Source organism: Erinaceus europaeus, chromosome 18 (genome assembly GCF_950295315.1).
Source record: "Erinaceus europaeus chromosome 18, mEriEur2.1, whole genome shotgun sequence".
NCBI lineage: Eukaryota > Metazoa > Chordata > Mammalia > Eulipotyphla > Erinaceidae > Erinaceus > Erinaceus europaeus.
This window is the reverse complement of record NC_080179.1, coordinates 61,850,101-61,871,161: the sequence shown is the minus strand read 5'-3', so window position 1 is coordinate 61,871,161 and position 21,061 is coordinate 61,850,101. Positions and strand designations below refer to the sequence as shown.

Below are 21,061 nucleotides of genomic sequence, written 5' to 3'. Positions count from 1 at the left end.
AATGTACATTATTTTTCCAATTCATTAACATGTGTGTGACATCAAAAGCCAACAATGAAGGGAGTTCATCTTGCTCGGTTAAGCTGTAGTTTTCACAGTAAGAAAGGTTCGAAGACTTATGATAGATTTTGAGAGATGAAGCATTTATCTTTTGATTCGAATTCTTAATCACAAATACCTTTGGGATAATTTAGTTCACTGTTTTAGAGACAGAGTAAAATGTGAATTCATATTAGGTCAAGTCTTTGCTAAATAAATAAGAAGTTATAGAAACATTATGTAAAGGAACATCCCAGACAAGTAGATTATGACTGCAAATTTAACCAACATTTGTTATACTAAATTAAAACAGAATAATAAATATCAGGAATATAATTTTCAAGACTTTTGCATTTGCTTTATGTTATGTTTTTATCAAAGCTACGATTTGACCTTTTCATTGTGAGGAACAACAATTCCAAAGATGACAGACTGAAAGAGTGACCAGTGGCAACTGTAAAAAGCTATTGATTCAAAATTAAAAGATATTTCCTCCTTCCTAGATGTAGAATGACAAAAATATTTATTAGAATTAATGGAATAAGGACCATATTGACATCAGCAATAGTCTTTGTTGTTCAATATATTTGTCTTGCCTATAGTCAGAATTATTTAAAAGTCAGTATCCTAGAAAGTGTGTTTTCTGCTTCTTCAATTGAAATTAGGTGGAATACGAAAGATTGATCAACTACAATTATAATGGAAAACTCTGGTAAATCAGAAAAAAAAATGCAGCATTTCTAAAATTGACCCAAAAAGGCTGCATATATTATCAATTTGTCAAATTACCAATTTGATCAACATAAAGCATTTTTCTGACCATGAAATATGATGGCTAGTTAAGACAAGGCAAGAGAGATTTTGATCCTCCCAACATCAAGAAATTAGACATGTGCAGATTTCTCACAGACTCCTAGAAAAACTGTGACTTTTAAAAAATGTTTTTTATTATATTCATTTTCCTTTTTGCTGTCCTTGTTTTTTATTGTTGTTGTAGTTATTATTATTGTTCATGATGTCGTCATTGTTGGATAGGACAGAGAGAAATGGAAAGAGGAGGGGAAGACAGAGAGGGGAAGAGAAAAACACCTGCAGACCTGCTTCACCGCCTATGAAGCAACTTCCCTACAGGTGAGGAGCCGGGGGCTCGAACCGGGATCCTTAAGCTGGTCCTTGCCCTTGGAGCCACATGTGCACTTAAACCGCCCGACTCCCGATTTTTTTTTTTTGAAAAGTATAAAATCCATGGTCAGTTCTGCTCTGTAAATTTTAAAATACTTCCACTAATTAAAACTAGGAGAATAAGACTAAAATAACCTCAAAACCTATCAGCATTACTTCCTGTTTGCTCTAGAAGGTACCCGCACTTTTTCTTTCTGCCGACTGAAGCGCAGAAGTGAGCAGGTGGATAAATTTAAAAACATCATGGAAAGAATTGTAGAGGGGAACAGGAGCCACTCGGATACCGTCTGGTTCTCTTTTGTCACACTGTATGGGGAGAAATAAAGCCACAATAATGTTAGTATTGTTAATATATCAAAAAAAATTACATTCAAGGAAAACACCTAGAGTTTATAGTGATTTTCTTAACATTAATAATAAATATATTTCCCTCATTATATAAAACATAGTTTCTGTGTTATTTGAAACTTTCTCCTTAATAGTAAGATAAAGATAGATGGAACACCCAAAGTACATTTTCTCTTCTTATTCTTTCTTTTTTTTAGATAGACAGAGAGGTGAAGAGAGACTGAAAGAGATCACAGCACTGACACTTGCTTCAATACGGTGCTTGGGGGACACGGTCAAGTAGCACACTATCCAAGGGAGCTATTGGTCTGCCTAGGAATTTGGATATTCTGATTTTTGGATATTCTGATTTGTTCTGAAATCTAGGATAGCCTCTCAACAGTTTGGAGAACTACATAAATACCTTATTTCCTTAAATTACATCATCAATGAAATACATAGCACATCATATGTGATATATATATTTATCTGAGGTGATGAAGCTGAATTTAGTCCAATAAACTCAAAATAATACTGATTTCTCCCTCAACACAAACGCTGTATGGATATACCATTTTACTTCATTTATTCAATCAAAATATTTTTAGCTTTTTATTACTAAAAACTAGTGAAAGCATGTCCTAATTAATTGTGGTATGACAATTTTTATTTTATAAGCTATTATAAAAAAAACTAATCACATAAAACTGTTTTCTATGATGCAATTTTAAGATTTTTTTTTATCAGAAATGGAAGTTCTTTATCGTCTTAAATTAACACAATATTTAATTATTAGTTGGGAATTATTTTGTCCTCACTACTTGACAGATTGGTGCAAAATAACATGTAATCATGAATATGACAAAAATTTTTCAAAGTTTACCCTAATTAGTGGCCCACAGAGAAAACCTGGTACCAGGATGTATACTTACAACCACTCCTCTTTTTTCTAGTTCATGGAACAGATATTTTATTGGAACTGAGAATGTCAGTGTTAGCTGGCAGCCTCGATCCTCTATATGCGATGGAGTAATTATGTTCACAAAAGTTTTCTTGGTCCTTGCATTATCTTTGCTATAGTAGTGCTTAAGCAAGTATTCCAGATAGCCCGTCAGCAAAATAGACTTTCTCCTCAAGGCTTTCATAGTGGCTTGCCTAAATATCTGCAGTCAGAGAAGCAAAGGTTAGCAAAAGTTTTGCATAAGGGAAAAGTTCATTTTAGCCTTCCCAATAATATACTCTTTTAGAGCATCACTTTTTGTAAAATACAAGTTCTCTTTTAATTGCCTTACTGTTCAGCTGTTCAGCCTTGAAAGCAAGTTAGTGACCAAAAAAAAAAAAAAAAAACTGTGATTGTCATCTGAAAGAGGATAAAACATAAATAAATATGTTTCTTCTGTTTTTTTTTTTTTATTAAAAGTGGCTCAGTAATGTTACTATCAGGGAAACATAGTTAAATAATAACACTAAGTTCTATCAGTCAGGAAAGCAAATCATTCTAGCACTGGTCTCTGGAAATTCTGCCGTTAGCTGCCTGAAGTGCCTTATATTAAGATGAGTGACAAGGGCACACAATAACTGGTATTGGAACATTAGGGGTCAGAATGGACATGTTTTTCTAGCTTATCTCTTAAGGTCAAGTAGAGTTTAAAAATATATCCTACATGTACAAACTGAATGAACTACAAATGGAGTGTGATGCACTGGTGTGCCACTTAAATGTGCCTTTTAGGTATCAAGTTATGCCACAGAGGAAAGATAGGGTCATTCAGTGATACCTAGACTTTATGATGTCTATGAAAAGTTATTTCTGTACATAAATGTGACATGTGAGGTCAGACATTCTAACTGTACTCAAACCATTCAGGCACAGACTTCCTTGGCCTATACTACACAGAGGCTATAGATTTGGCTAAAAGAGAAAATGGGAGTACTAGTAAGTAGAATTTAAGGAAGTGAAATAGAAGAAGGAATCTGTCTTTCTCTCCCACAAGACTCATAGAATATGCCTAGAGGCTGAGGAGAGATTACCCACAAGTAGTGGCTTATTGTTTCTGATGTGCAGGAGACCCTCGGTATAAACAATAATGCTAGGTAACTCCTGTTACATGAATCTTAGCAGATAATAATTCCTTATGCTAAAGAATAATTCCTTATGCCAAAAGAAGTGTAATTAGGTCGGTACAATTAAAACCCAGGTGCAACCAAGTTTTGGATCAAGAAAACCCAGTTCAGGAACCAGCATTCTTACAGAAGGCAGGGATAGTCAAAGCATGACCCACATTAGTTGACTCTAAGGAGTGGAATAAAAGACTATGAAAGGGATTTTTCAAAGGCTCCCTTTGAATCCTAATCATAATTAGAGAATACTTTAATTAATAAACAATGTTGGAAATTTTCTGGGAAACTCAGGAGAATATAACTTGTTTATATTTCTTCTTAAAGACGTTTGTTCTTAGAGATTTCTTTGAATAATTAGAAACTAAATTTTATATCAGTATCAATTTTAATGCATTATTACTCTCGCAATAAACAAAACTTAGAAATATGAAACTACAGTCTATATCATAGCCACAGCAAAGTCTACTACACTTTGACACTCAAAAGATTCATCTGAGTGTATTTTGGGGTTTCACATAAGAATATTAGGAAGGTTTAGAAGAAGTTTAGGGGAAAGCAAAGCAAAACACCTCTTTTCTGTTTTGCTTCTGTTATCTCTCTTTTCAGCAATAAAAAGAATACTTTTAAATTTAGAAAAAGTGAAAAGTGAAATGAAAAAATTTTCAGTTTATAACAGAATTCTTTGGCAGAGTTTCAAGTTTTTAGGTCATTTTTTTTTCTTACTGAGTAAAATGAATGCTAAACTAGAAAAATAAAACTAGATAAGTTTAAGTAGGATAACTAAATGATGATATTTAATTGTCATCTATTTTCTCTTAAATTTTAAAAATTGGTTCCCTGGTAATTTTCTGAGGAAGCACATGATACATTTTCCCTGGTTTGCTATGCATTAAAATTGACTCTTCTCATTCTGTTTGTTAATACTGTCACTTTCATTGAAAACTTAGATAGTAACATCACCCTGATACCAAAAACAGATAAAGACACACAAAAAAGGAAAATTACAGACCAATATCTCTGATGAACTTAGATGCTAAAATATTGAACCAGATCCTAGCCAACCAGATACAGCAGTATATCAAAAAGATTGTTCATCATGACCAAGTGGGATTTATTCCGGCAATGCAAGGTTATACGTAAATCAATCAATATCATTCACCACATCAATAAAAGCAAAACCAAAAACCATATAACTATCTTAATAGATGCAGAGAAAGCCTGTGACAAAATCCAACACCCATTTGTACTCAAAACACTACAAAAATAAGAACAGATGGAAATATCCCTCAAGATAGTGGAATCCATATACAGCAAACCTACAGCCAACATCATACTCAATGGACAGAAGCTGAAAGTAATCCTCCTCAGACCGCGAACTAGACAGGACTGTCCATTATCACTATTACTCTCCAACATAGTATTGGAAGTTCTCGCCATAGCAATCAGGCAAAAGAAAGAAATCAAAGGAATACAGACTGGAAGGGAAGAAGTCAAACTCTCACTATTTGCAGACGATATGATAATATACATAGAGAAATCTAAAGAATCCAGCAGAAAGCTTCTGGAAATCATTAGGCAATATAACAAGTTGTCAGGCTACAAAATCAATGTATAAAAATCAATGGCCTTTCTATATGCAAACACTAAGTCCAAGGAAGAGGATATATAGAAATCACTTCCATTCATTGTAGCAGAAAAATCAATAAAATATCTAGGAATAAACCTGACCAAAGAAGTGAAAGACTTGTATACTGAAAACAATGAGTTGCTATTCAAAAATTAGAAAATGATACAAAGAAATGGAAAGATATCCCATACTCATGGACTGGAAGAATCAATATCAAAATGAATATTACACAGAGCCATATACAAATCCAATGTGACCCACCAAAGTCCCACCAAGTTTCTTTAAGAAAATAGAACAAAAAATTACTATCATTTATCTGTAACTAGATAACACCAAGAGTCACCAAAACAATCTTGAGGAAAAGAAACAGAAATGGAGGCATCATACTCTCAGACCTGAAACTATACTATAAAGCCATAATAATTAAAACAGCCTGGTACTGGAACAAAAACGGGTACACAGACCAGTGGAACAGAATTGAAATCCCAGAACTAAACCCCCACACCTATGGACATCTAATTTTTTATAAGGGGGTCCAAAGTATTAAATGGAGGAAAGTGGCTCTTTTCAATAATGGTGCTGGGAAAACTGGGTTAAAACATTCAGAAGAATAAAACTGAATCACATTATCTCACCAGAAACAAAAGTCAACTCCAAATGAATCAAAGACCTGGATGTTAAACCAGAAACTATCAAATACTTAGAGGAAAACATTGGTGGAACACTTTCTCACCTAAACCTCAAGAATATCTTTAATGATACAAACCCAACTGCAAAGAAGACTAAAACAAAAACAAATCAATGGGACTACATCAAATCAAAGAGTTTCTGCACAGCAAAAGAAACCATCACACAAACATAGAGACCCCTCACAGAATGGGAGATCTTCACATGCCATACATCAGACAGAAGACTAATAACCAAAGTATATAACGAGATCACCAAACTTAGCAACAAAAAAGCAAATGATCCCATCCAGAAATGGGCAGAGGATATGAGCAGAATAGTCACTACAGAGGAGATCCAAAAGACACACAAACATGAAAAATCACTCCAGATTACTGATTCTCAGAGAAATGCAAATAAAGACAACATTGAGATACTACCTCACCCCTGTGAGGATGTCATACATCAAAATTGACAGCAGCAACAAATACTGGAGAGGTTGTAGGGACAAAGGAACCCTCCTACCCTGCTGGTGTGAATGTAAATTGGTCCAGTCTCTTTGGAAAGCAGTCTAGAGAACTCTTACAAGGCTAGACATGGACCTCCCGTATGGTCCAGTAATTTCTCTCCTAGGGGTATATCGTAAGGACTCCATAACACCCATCCAAAAGGATATGTGTACACCTGTTTATAGCAGCACAATTTGTAATGGCTAAAACCTGCAAGTAAGCCAGGTGCCCAACAGCAGGTGAACGGTTGAGAAAGTTGTGATATATTTACACAACAGGATACTATGCATCTACTATGAACAATGAACCCACATTCTCTGAGCCATCTTAAATGGAGCTTCTAGAAGAAATTATGTTAAGTGTGATAAGTCAGAAAGACAAAGATGTGTATGGGATGATCCCACTCATAAACAGAATTAGAGAAAGAAGATCAGAAAGGGAAACTCAAAGCAGGAGTTTTGGAGTAGGGCACCAAAGTAAAAATCTCTGGGAGGAGGGTGAGGGTAGATGTTCAGTTTCACAGGGCGGGGGGTGGAGAGTGTGGGCAAGGGGAAAGGGAACACACAGACCTTTGGTGGGGGGGGGGGGATGGTGCTAATATACACTCCTATTAACTTGTAGTTTCACAAATCACTATTTAAATAATATGAGAGGGGAGAAATGGATTGAATGTCTCAAACTTTTTGATGCATAGACCATAGGCTGAGTACATGTTCCTTCAACCTAAGCACTTAGGACTTTAAATTGGTAATCAGATTTAATTTTAACAGTGTGCCCAAATTGTTAATACATTTCTAATAATGACTTATTCTTTGAAATATTGAATCTCCTAAAAGCTTAGATCAGGAAGATCAGAAGAGACTGGTGGTGTTACTTTATAAGATACAGCTATATATAAATAGCATAAAGGACATAAATTATCATGAGGTTTTGTATGATACAGCAAATCCTAACAATGAGATTTTCAAAGTTAACCCAATTGCCAAATAATTTGGCTATAGCGATAATTATCTATTGCCTTCTTAAACCCTAAGACAGCAGGAACCTTCCCCTGTCTCTATAAAGCTCATTATTTCTCCAAGGCCTCAAACCTCTAGGGCAGGGCTCATTTTCCTGCAGGCTTCTTTTTCTCAATTCATATCAACTGATACTGCATCTGCTGAACCCAGTGTAATCAATGCAACCAGTCCTACCTCAACATGCTTCATTTCAGACTGTGTCCAAAGACTTCAGGCATGGAGTATCAACCCTTCAGCATCACTACTCTGGTGAGATCTTTCCTAGCTCATAGGGCTCATTAATTCCATTTTGGGTGGCACACTTCTTAACAAAACCTCAAAACCTAGATATAGATGAGGGCTCGGGAGATAAGGCATATGCACATGTATCCATAAGTTAGGGGAAAATATATAACTTAAAGCAAAAGTGCACAATAATTTGCAGTGAGTCAAAAATGAAGCAAGAAAGTAGAAAGAACTAAGACACCTTAAAGTATCTAATGAAATAGTTTCTACTTAAACCTAGATACCCTCCTCACCTACCTCCTGTTTCATGTCCCTCAATCACTTCAAAGCTCACCTTGTCAGACAAAATAAGGACTACAAAAGATGAATAAGGGCAAGATACTGGCAGACTTTAATGAAGACTCTTTGCTCACTACCAGGCCACCCCAGCACCTGGGGCCCTAGTCAGGAAGTCCTGGGGTTCCCACATAGACAAGATGGACCTAGACCTCTAACAGATTCCTCTCTCCACTGTGACTGATCATCTCCTCCAAGAACAACATAATGGACCCTTTTGTGGGCCCCTATAGGACCTTGCCATCAATGTGGATCAACAATGGTAGGGAATGTTCCATTCCCCAAAGGGAGATTGGACAATATACTCTACCTACTACCTGAGGAAGATGGGTCCTGAAATTAGTGCAGCCTGGAATGTTCCTAGTCATGACCACAGAATGTGATTTTTAGACTTACAGAAATGCAGAGGTACATAGGCTCCTATGCTGACTATAGGCCCCAGCTATAATAAATAGGGCTTACAGTTAACAATATTTGTATATTTTCCCCATATTTAGGAGCTACTCTCTTCCCTGATCCAGTTTTCTAGTCCTTTTTCCAACTATGACACCATCTCCCCAGATAATAACCTGGGTCTGCCTGTATATTAGATGCCAGACTCAGGAAAAACTAGTAAAGCCATGGGTCCCTTGGAATATACCTAAAATAGACCTACTAGCTTTTTTCAAAATGAATACCCCAAATATTCTTCCATAATATTCTTGCCTTTAGATTCATGATTCATCAACAATTTGTTCAGCTTTATAACTTAACTCTTTTCCAGCCACCAGGTTCCAGATGATACCGTGATGCCAACCTGACTTTCCTGGGAAGAAGACCCCACCATGTGTCTGGAGCTCAGCCTCTCCAGACCCCTGCCCCACTAGGGAAAGAGAGAGACAGGTTGGGAGTATGGATCCACCTGCCAACGTCCATGTTCAGCAGAGAAGCAATTACAGAAGCCAGACCTTCCATTTTCTGCACCCTGCAATGATCCTGGCTCCATACTTCCAGAGGGATAAAGAATAGGGAAGCTATCACGGGAGGGGATGGGATATGGAGCTCTGGGGGTGGGCACTGTGTGGAAATGTAGTTCCGTTATCCTATAGTCTTGTCAATATTTCCATTTTATAAATAGTAATTTTTTTAAAAAGATTGCTAGAATAACAAAAAAGTTGTTCTGTTTTTAATCATTGCAAGTCAATAGTATTAAGAAAAGGACAATCTGATACTGAATATATGTTATTATCTCTCATGGTATCATTCATTGCACATGCAAGTAAAAAGAAAGCTCTATCAATATTGAAGAAAATATATTTAAAAGCTGTGCTCATATGTATGTACAATAATTCTTGAATAAAGAATCTATCTTCCTGTTGCTATCTGATCATGTAAAATATGTTACAAGGGAAATCTAGAAAGCAAAGTTTTTTGAGTCACGCATTTAATTCTTGCTCCTACACATATTTTGCATGCTGTCTTCTATAGTAACTTTGAAATAAATGCTATAAGAAATAAAGTAATTTACTGAAGCTGACACAGGACAAACTCAGGAATGTCTAGCAAGCAGAACATTTAACTTCTAGTTTTTTTCTTCTCTTTTTTCTTTTTTGCCTCCAGGGTTATTGCTGGGGTTTGTGCCTGCCTCACAGATCTAATGCTCCTGGAGATTATTTTTTCCCTTTTGTTGCCCCCCCCCCATTTTTTAAAATCATTGTTGTGGTTATTGTTATTATTGATGTCATTGTTGTTGGATAGGACAGTGAGAAATGGAGAGAGGAAGGGAAGACAGAGGGGGAGAGAAAGATAGACACCTGTAGACCTGCTTCATGGCTTGTGAAGTGACCCCCCCACCCCCCACAGATGGGGAGCTGAGGCAGGAACCTGAATCCTTGTGCTTTGTGCCATGTGCGCTTAACCCACTGTGCTCCCTCCCGCCTGACCACCTAACTTCTAATTTTAGCTGCTGATTAAAAGCAGTGGCAGGGGCTACTGCATAACTTTTCAGTTTATAAAGGAGAGAATGAATTTTGAAAACATTCTCCCCAACAGAAAATTGTGATTATTTAAAGAGTTTTTTTTATTATTAAAACATAATCTCAAGAATGAATGACTTATGGCAGATATTTCCATTTGGCCTCAGAGAAATGCCTATCTAACATAAAGCTCTATCCCAGGTTCAATCCCCTGCACCACCATGAGCCAGAACAGAGCAGTGCTCTGGTAAAGCAACCAACCATATACACATTAATCTCTAGAAAAGTGTGTATTCTCATGGTGACTTTTAGGATTTTTTTTTTGTTACATTAAAGTTTAGAAATTAAAGAAAAAGATGAAACTTTTTTTTCTACCTGAGACTTAATAATTTCTCCAAGTAACTGTAATACAGTGTGGTAGAAAACTAATCATTGGAAAAGTAAGAATCTGACTTATCTCATGGCATAGGAGTTAATACAGAAAGAAGGTGAATCCATTTCAGAGATCATATCAAAGTGAGAGAGTTTCTAGGGAATATTTTTTTAATATAGCTGAGAAGTTCGCTGCAAAACTAAGAAAATACAGAGGAAACAGGTAGTAGCTCACCTTATTTCTGAAATAAATGTTAAGAACAAATAAAGATGCTTTATGTATAATTGCTTAATAAGAGATTTGTCCTAGAGTTTATTATAAAATCAATTCAACTGTTCTGATTTGTTAAGTAGATATGTCCCTCTAAAAAAAACTAGCTTCAAAAATGCCACTAGCTGAAAAATATTGTTACTGTGTCTATTTTCAATTTTTAAACAATAAATAAATAAAAAGGATAGAAAAACATAAAATAAAACAAAATGCCAATAAGTGAAAACAGCACAAGTGCCATCTAGTGGTCAGAGTGATTATCTGCACTTTAAATTGGGATGAAATGAGTTGGTTACCACAAATCTAGAGGTGAATTTACATAAAAACAGAGGAAATTGACACTGCCCTCCAGTGACCAACATAAGAAACTGCTGTTAGTGTTCTCAGAATCCTTGTATGTAGGTTTAGACGGGATTTGGGATGATTTAGCCATTTGTGTTGAAACCCTTAAAACATTACATGAAATAAAAACCAAAAATAGAAGCCTTTAGGAAACTTCCAATAAAAACAAACTGTTTTTGAATAAGTTTGTATTTAAAATTTCCAACTGTTCATATAAATATTTATTTTCAATAGAAACATTTATTTGCAATATATTTTACTTCATATATGTATATAAAGATTCTACCTTAATATCTATAGTATATATTAATCTATTTTAATACATTAACACTGTATTTAAATATATTACACTCTAAAGTTAATTAATTTCTAAATAATTAGGTTATACTTTAATAGCTATAATATAGACAGGAATAAGGGTATCTATCAACCTATTATATAGAACTAGGGAAAGAGAGAGGCAGACTGGGAGTATGGACCAACCAGTCAACGTCCATGTTTAGCAGGGAAGCAATTACAGAAGCCAGACCTTCCACCTTCTGCAACCCACAATGACCCTGGATCCATGCTCCCAGAGGGATAGAGAATGGGAAAGCTGTCAGGGGAGGGGATGGGATATGGAGATTGGGTGGTGGGAATTGTGTGGAGTTGTACCCCTCCTACCCTATGGTTTTATTAATTTATCCTTTCTTAAATAAAAAATAAATTAAAAAAAAGAAGTGAGTAAAAAAAAGAAAGTAATTTAGTTTCTTAATGTCAGTAGAAAGCATTTATAAATAGCTTTCTACTGACATTAAGAAAAAGTCCTCAGAATGGGAAGAAACATAATCCTTGTTAATCATGTCTAGCACAAAATACCCTCTTTAGAAAAAAATGCTGAATGACTGAATGAAGAATTAAGTACCATGTGCTTATTTTAGTAAATTGGCAAGTTGACATTTTTAAAGTTGACATAAAAACATGCCTCTAGATGAGCTCCACTTAATAATCTATTAATTGCCCATCATACGCCAAACAGGGTGTTGGGAATTGCAGGTGACAACAAAAGGTGAGGAGCCTGGTGGTGGTGGAGCTGGTAAAGCACACACATGGTCATACATGAATATCTGGGTTCAAGCCTCCAGTTCCCAACTTCAAGTGGCTGCTTCCCGACTATTAAAGGGCTGTTGAAGTCCCTCCCCCACCCCACCCCACCCCGCCTCCATAGTATACTCTATCAAAAGAAAAAATTGCAAAAAAAAAATCAAGGTATGGTTGTTTGAGTCATAGTGCAGGCACTGAAACCTGGAAGTATGGTAAAGAAAGAAAAAAAGAAAAGAAAGAAAGAAAGAAAGAAAGAAAGAAAGAAAGAAAGAAAGAAAGAAAGAAAGAAGAAAGAAGGAAGGAAGGAAGGAAGAGAGAAAGGGAGAAAGAAAGAGACAGAAAGGGAGAAAGAAAGAAAGAAAGAAAGAAAGAAAGAAAGAAAGAAAGAAAGAGAAAGATGGAAAGAAAGAAGAGAGAAAAAGAGTAATAACTGGTATATTCTCACTGTTCTAACAAATACTTCCTTTTGCCTATTGATTTTGCAGTCATATCAATCTTGCTGATAAGTAATGAGGAAACTGGGACATAGCACAATTGTGTAAAGTAAAAGCAAAAATGTGGGGGAGTTGAAACAGATCACTTACCTCTAAGCTAGCATGCAAGGAACATACCAACAAAATGGGAGGATTGGAAATTCGGAATCCATTCGCACCAGGAATTAGCTGCAGTTCTAAGAAATCAACATCATCTCATTATTAAAGACTATTCCTTAAAAACTTGGCATTGTGAACTTTTTTCATAATAGTAAAGTTGTATATAAAATTCCTGAGATATTTAACAGGAATTCTTGGCTATAAAGATAGTTCTTGTGGACCCCTTAGAATATACCTGAAAGAGACCTATTAACTTTTTCTAAAATGGAGACACCAAATCTTCATCTGCAATACTCTTGCCTTTAGGTTCATGATTAGTCAACAATTTGTTCTACTTTATATTTTTAACTCTTTTTCAGCCACCAGGTTCCAATAGCTACCATGATGCCAACCAGACTTCCCTGGGCAGATGACCCCACCAATGTGTCTTAGAGCCCCACTTCCCCAGAGCCCTGCCCCACTAGGGAAAGAGAGAGGCAGGCTGGGAGTATGGATCAACCTGCCAATGCCCATGTTCAGTGGGGAAGCAATTACAAAAGCCAGACCTTCCACCTTCTGCACCCCATAATGACCTTGCGTCCATACACCCAGAGGGATATAGAATAGGGAAGCTATCAAGGGAGAGGAGGGATAGGGAATTCTAGTGGTGGGAATTATGTCGAATTTAACCCCTCTTATTCTATGGTCTTGTCAATATTTCCATTTCATAAATAAAATTAATATATATATATATATATATATATATATATATATATATATATATCTTCAACATACTGTTTTATGTGCAAGACCCAGTCCCTATAGCACTGGGGAGATATTTTGGTACCATGGTAGCTTTCCTTCTGTCTTTGCCTTTCTTATTTATTTATTTATTTATTTATTTATTTATTTATTTATTTATTTTACCTCTAGGATTATCACTAGGGCTTGGTTCCTGCATTACAAATCCACTGCTCCTGGAGGGCATTTTTTCCCTTTTTTTGCCCTTATTGCTGTTGTTGGATAGGACAGAGTAATTGAGAGAGGATGAGAAGACAGAGATGGGGAGAGAAAGATAGACACCTGCAGACCTGCTTCACTGCTTTTGAAGCGACTCCCCTGCAGGTGGGGAGCGAGGGGCTCAAACTGAGATTTTTTAAGGCAGTCCTTGTGCCTTGTGCCATGTGCACTTAACCCGATGCACTACCACCCAGCCCCCTTGCCTTTTTTTTTCTATCTGAAAAATTCATCTAGGAAGTGTGAAGTCCTGTGACAACACCTCACTTCCCTTTGTATAGAAGAGAACATTTGTGGTCCTAAATACTAGTAAATTTTCAATTTATCTTCAATGCTCATATCTATCACCACCCATTTATAATAAATAGACTTTTATTCACACAGCCCTTAAAGACAAGATTAAATTTCTTTTTTTTTTTCCCCTGACCAGAGCACTACTCAGCTCTGGCTCATGATGGTGCTGGGAATTAAACCCAAGACCTCTATAGCCTCACCCATGAAAGTCTATTATGTAAACTACATAATTATTTCCAAGGAGCTCAATGGCCTTTTTTTTTTCTAAAAAAATTTTTAAAAAGCCCCTCCACTCCCAAGATACCATTCCTTATTCTGATGTATACTTTGCACTGCATTTCCTTTATGAAATTAAGTCAACTAGAGAGCGAGCGTTTATAAAGATTTGAGTAGCTTTTGATTGCAATGCTACTCTAATGTAGAAATAGGAATGAAATGAATTATGAAGGTCGCATTTAATACTAGAATTATTAGGTATAGTCTCACTTTACGGAAAAATAAAAGCTTTGAAAAAATAGACTGCATAAGTAGGATTCGCATGTGGTTTAATCCTTGTTCACAATGGTTCAAGCGAATGATTTTTGACTTTATTATGGTGTCTTTGACTTTCCTATATTAATAGTGAGAGATCATACATTAATTATTCAGTGTTTCACAATTGATTGAATAAGTTATTGAGACACTTGATATTTTCTTATTTCTGTTTTTTTTTTTTTTGCAACCCAATACAAAATGGGCTTTGTGTTAAAGAATTTGCTCAGCTGTGGACAATATAAGTGTCCTAAGCATATTAAAGGTAGTCTAAGCTAAGCTAAGCTATAGTGTTCTATAGGTCAAGTGCATTTGATGTATTTAAGACATGATTATTTTTGGTGCTAACTTCCGAGATCACCTGTTTTGCAATGTGAATTATCCAAGTACAAGTCGCTGGAAAGAAGAGAGAGGAAAGGAGAGGAACCTAAACATTGAAGCTCACCACACTGCTACAGTCCGATCTCCACCCCTGGTGGAAATATGCAATCTTATTTTAAGAATACTCAGTAGCATTTTCAAAGTATGCTTTTCACCAAGCATGCAAATCTCATATCTTACAAAGACATGGACACTGAGATAATGTTAAAGATGACTCATGAAGTAAAAATGAATGCACTTACTGTTATCCATTTTAAATCTGGTGCTAAGTTCATGGCCAAACCATCCTACTAACCTAAAGATAAAAATAACCATGTTGAAGATTTTACTGTCTATAAAATAACCAACCACAAGAACTAGAGAGCTGGGACCTGTATACTCCAGCGAAATACATATGCATATAAATGCTATATGATAAGTTTATACCTGTAACAATATAAAAAGAAAATAAAATGATCTATAGTCATACTATTTAAGTGAAGTAAAATCACCTATAGAGCTATTTTAATATGTTTCTCTAAGGTAGATTACTCCAGAAAAACATGCACATGTTACAATTCACAAGGATCCAGGTTTGAGCCCCTGGTCCTTACCTGAAGGGGGAAATCTTCGCAAGTGGTTAAGGACTGTTGCGGGTGTCTTTCTCTCTCTCTCTCTCTCTCTTCATCTCCTCACTTCCCTCTCAATTTCTGAATGTTTCTTTCCAACAAATAAATAAAGATACTAAAAAACATTAAAAATAAGCTTTTCTGTCTGGAATAAAATAAATAAAACTATTTTTAAGATAAAGAGTTGAAAAGAGTAAAGTAATTAATATAACTTAAAAAAAACAATAAGCCTACTCAAAAGAAATGGAGGTGTATAGAGGCAATACTTAATTTACCAAGATGTGAAATTCATCACCTAAAACATGCAACATTAACTGAATAAAATAAGCATTACCTTAAGAAAACCAACAACCAAATAAAAAACTCAAAATGGTTTTAATTTTAAACAAAGCACAGAAATAGCACATAGTTGTTTAAAAATATCTGAATGACTTCCTAAAGAAAACTTTGGTATATAAACACAACAACAAGAAGAAAATATCAATATCGTAGAGATGTATATGTGTAAGTGTGTAACGGATGAAATATATCCAGAATAGTTTAAAGAAAAAAATATAAAATTTGGTAAAGTGTTACTGATCATGTCTTCTCCTCAATGAAAAAGTATTATTCAAACTAAAAAGGGGCTGTGTGGTAGTGTACCTGGTTGAGCGGACGTGTTACAATGTTCAAGGACCCAGGTTCAAGCTGCCAATCCCCACCTGCAGGGGGAAGGCTTTGCGAGTAATGAAGCAGTGCTGTAGGTGTCTCCCTGTCTTCCTCCCTCTCTATCACCTCCTTCTCTCTCAATTTCTGCCTGCTGCTATCCTATATATAAATAAAAATAATATTTTTAAAAAAGAAATCATTTAAAGTTGATTTTAAAGACCAGCAATTGGAAAATAAGTAGGGCAAAAATCAAAACAAAAAAGAAATGTAATCTAAATGAGATGTTGGCTAATGAAATGAAATGAAAAAAATTCAACTTGTAAGAAGCTATTATCAATTGAATATGAACAATACCAATTACCACATGAAAAGTTTTTACCTTTTAGTATTAAGATATTAAAAAACAAGCAGGTATTGATTTTTTTAAGATTTTATTTATTTATGACAAAGATAGGAGGAGAGAGAGGGAAAGAACCAGACATCACTCTGGTACATGTGCTGCCAGGGACTGAACTCAGGACCTCATGCTTGAGAGTCCAATGCTTTATCTACTGCGCTACCTCCCGGACAACACAGGTATTGATTTTTAATTTACTTGGAATAACTATTTATTTACTTCAGATGAAAATATGAATATAATTTGATAAAAGCTGCTGGATGATGTCCAATTAATAACAAAAGGAAAATTTTTAGTATGTTTTGTGTTCTTTAAACATCAGACATTTCCTCACAGAAATTTCAAGTAAATATTACCATATGGAAAGTACCACTTATCCTGGCACATTTGAAGTATGATATTTAGATACAGAAAGAGAAAGCCACTGGGATCCACTGAATATGATTTTGGATGCAAAGAGTTATGAAATGAAATGTCCAAACTCTTTTTGATCTCCTGAGCAACTATTTAATGGTGGCACCTACACTACCACTCACTAAATGATTTATGTATTCATTTAATTTCACTCTTTCCTGTGAGTCTCTTATCTCTTGTTAGCTCAGTCACAAAATTAAACATATCAGCTCACTCATTTTTTAAAGATCTTTATATCTAAATGTATTTATTGAATAGATATGGCCAGAAATTAAGAGGAAGGGGGAGAGACAGAGACTGCAGCACAGTTGCACCACTTGTGAAGCTTTTCCCCTACAGGTGGGGACCAGGGGCTCGAAGCCAGGGCCGTGCATATTCTATGTAACATGTGTGCTCAACCAGGCATGCAACCACCCCTTTTTTTCTTTTTTCTTTTTTTTCTTGCCAATGTTAGATAAAAAATAAAAAATAAATAAACATATAGCCACAGGTCCTTTGGAATATAACTAAAATATGCCTACTAGCTATCTACAAAATGGAGACACCCCCCCTCCCCCGCAAATCTTCATCTGCACTATTCCAGCCTTTAGGTCTATGAATGTTCAACAATTTGTTTGGCTTTGTATGTAAACTTTCTTTTCAGCCACCAGGTTCCAGATGCCAGCATTATGCCAACCAGACTTCCCTGGACAGACAACCCCACCAATGTGTCCTGGAGCTCCGCTTTCCCAGAGCCCCACCTGACTATAGAAAGAGAGAGGCAGGCTGGGAGTATGGATCAACCTGTCAATGCCCATGTTCAGCAGGGAAGCAATCACAGAAGCCAGACCTTCCACCTTCTTCATCCCACAATGTCCTTGGGTCCATACTCCCAGAGGGTTAAAGGATAAGAAAGCTATCAGGGAAGGTGGTGGGATATGGAGTTCTAGTAGTGGGAATTGTGTGGAGTTGTATCCCTCTTATCCTATGCTTTTGTCAGTGTTTCCTTTTTATAAATAAATAAATAAATAAATAAATAAGATATGCAGTTGATCACTGGAGAAAATCTAATATGTGAAAAAGTTAGATCATAGGGGACTGGGTGGTGGCACATCTGGTTAAGCACACATGTTATAATGTACAAGGATCCAGCTTAGAGTTCCTGTTCTCCATCTGCAGGGGAAAAGCTTTGTGAGTGGTGAATCAGGGCTGAAAGTATCTCTCTGTCTCTCTCCCTCACTATCACCCCTTCACTCTCAATTCCTGGCAGTCTCATCCAATAAATAAATAAATAAATAAAAGATAAAAATAGATCACTGTCTTTTCCTAGCAAGCAGATTTTCATGAAAGATAGCGTTCATAATGACAATTTGATAATTCATTATCATACATGTAATATGTGAAGTCTATGTTTAGAATATGCTACTTATTTGAGTATATTTCTCTCTCTTTTCTTTTTTCTTTCACTTCTTCTTCTTTCACTTCTCTCATATTTTCTACCACTGTGTCCTTTTTCTGTTAAGGACACAACTTAGAACTAACTATAATTATGTACTGTTTCCATGGATCTAAAACAATACCTGTACAAATAGTTATAGTATTGAAACTATACAAATAGTTATAGTATGAGCTATAGAAATAGTTATAGTATTAAAAAATGAAATATTTAGGCTGAAACACAACAGTCTATCCTTAAAAACATTGAGCCTAGGGTGGGGGACAGTGTTTTGCATATATCTATTATGGTAAGATGAAAAGTTGGAAAATTCTATGTGCTAAAAACTCTACTATAAACCATTATCCTTCCAGTAAGAAAGGAGATTCTTGTTAATATATTTTCATTAGCACAATGAAGCTAATTTCAATTTCTTTTTTAATTTCAAATTTTGATCTCCAGAAATATACAATAATAAAATTGAATTATTTTAAGAAAAAAAAGTTATGATGCAATTTTCTGTCTCTTTTCCTATCTTCCTTGCTCCTTTCAAGTTTTCTATCTCTATCTAGAATAAACAAATAAAGATAAATTTAAAGCTACATATTTAAATAGTTTTCACAAATTGTTTTACAACTAAGCTTTAATAAATATTTACATTGATCTTATACCTGAGAAAATGCAAAAGGTAAGGGTTGTTACCTATTTTTAATTTTATCTTTTAATGATGAACTATGACTCACAGTGTTGTTTTCACAGATAGATAGTTACACATCTTCATAATGTTGTCAGCAAATGTCCACCTGCACCAAACTATCCTCCTCCTCCACTAGAGAGTATTCAGCTTCCTATCACTCATAACATCTCAGCAACCTGTCTACTGTTCTGCTGTGAGACACCATTCTCAGGTTTCCTGTTGTTTCACTTATTGTTTTGCTTCTCAGGCCCCACCTGTGAGTGAGATTATGTGGTATTCATTCTTCACCTAGAGAACATTGCAAAGTTGTCAAACTTCCTAGTCTTAGTAGAAAAAGATACAAGGAGGGAGTTGGGTGGTAGTGCAGTGGGTTAAGCGAACATGGTGCAAAGCCAAAGGACTGGAAAAGGATCGCAGTTAGAATCCCCGGCTCCCCACCTACAGGGGAGTCACTTCATAGACGGGGAAGTTGCTTCACAGGCAGTGAAGCAGGTCTGCAGGTGTCTGTCTTTCTCTCTCCCTCTCTGTCTTCCCCTCCTCTCTCCATTTCTCTCTGTTCTATTTAACAATGGTGACATCAATAACTACAACAATAATAACTGCAGCAACAATAAAAACAACAAGGCCACCAAAAAGAGGAAATAAATAAATAAATAAATAAATAAATAAATAAATAAAAATATAGATCATGTTCATGGATTGGAAGAATAACATCATCAAGATGGCTATACTACTCATAATCATATGAAAATTTAATGCAACCCCCATCAAGGTCCCACACATTTTTCTCAAAAAATAGAACAAAAGCTGCAACAATTTATATAATAGTAGAAAATACCTAATATCACCAAAGCAATCTTGAGAAAAAAATAACAAAACTAGAAGCATCATGCTCCCAGATTTCAAATTATATTATAGGGCCACTATAATCAAAACAATCTGGTACTGGAACAAAAATAGACACACTGGGAATAGAATCAGGAGCCCAGAAATAAATCCTCACTCTTATAGACATCATTTTTTTTTTACAAGGGGGACCAAACTATGAAATGGAGTAAGCAAAGTCTCTTCAACAAATTGTGCTGGATAAACTGGATTGAAACAGAGAGGAATGAAAATGAACCACTACATTTCACCATAGACAAAAGTAAATTCCAAACTGATCAAGGATTATGATGTTAACTAGAAACTACCAAATACTTAGAGGAAAATATTGGCAGTAATCATTTATTTCTAACTGTTATAGGCGTCTTCAATGATACAAGTCCAATTGCAAGGAAGACAAAAACAAACCAAATCAATGGGAATAAATTAGAAAAGCTTCTGTTAGCAAATGAAACCATCACCAAAACAAGGAGACTTCTTACAGAATGGGAGATCTTTACATGCCAAACATTAAACAAAAGGTTAATAATCAAATATACATAAAGAGCTCCACAAATGATCCCATCAAAAAATAGAAAGAATAGGAACAGAATATTCACCAAAGAAGAGATCCAAAAGGCCATCAGATATATGAAAAAGTATGCTCTAAGTCACTGACTGTCAGAGAAATGCAAATAAAGGCAACAATAAGATACCATTTCACCCCTGTGATAATGTTACACATCAGAAACAATAGTAACAAATATTGGAAAGATTGTCTGGGCAAATTAACCCTCCTGCACTTCTGGTGAGAATGTAAATTGGTCTAACCCCTGTGAAGACCAGGCTGGAGAATTTTCAGAAGGGCCTATCTACCATATGACCCTAAAATTCCTTTCCTGGGTATATATCCTAAGGAAAAAATACCATACCCACCCCAAAAATATCTGTGCTCATAGCAGCACAATCTGTAATAGCCAAAACCTCTAAGCAGCTTAGGTGTTCAACAACAGATGAATGACTAAGAAAGTTGTGGTATATATACAAAGTGGAATACTACTCAGCTATTAAGAATGATGAATTCATCTTCTTCACCTCATCATGGTGAAGGAGTCATATTAAGTGAGATAAGCCAGAAAAAAAAGAATGG

The 21,061-nt window shown here is 35.6% G+C and overlaps 1 protein-coding gene across 2 annotated transcripts in view; it reads right to left on the bottom strand.

The window, feature by feature from the left end:
• Nucleotides 1-1,011: 1,011 nt before the first annotated feature.
• The window catches only part of KYNU (kynureninase), a 126,244-nt gene continuing 106,194 nt past the window's right edge, over nucleotides 1,012-21,061 (bottom strand). For both annotated transcript variants that reach the window (XM_007539668.3, XM_016184899.2), the window contains exons 11-14: nucleotides 15,112-15,164; nucleotides 12,659-12,744; nucleotides 2,481-2,711; nucleotides 1,012-1,527 (exon numbers count right to left, since the gene is read on the bottom strand). In XM_007539668.3, coding sequence (XP_007539730.2) covers nucleotides 1,390-1,527; nucleotides 2,481-2,711; nucleotides 12,659-12,744; nucleotides 15,112-15,164 — 508 coding nt within the window. In that variant the 3' untranslated portion in view covers nucleotides 1,012-1,389. The remainder of the gene's footprint in view (nucleotides 1,528-2,480; nucleotides 2,712-12,658; nucleotides 12,745-15,111; nucleotides 15,165-21,061) is intronic.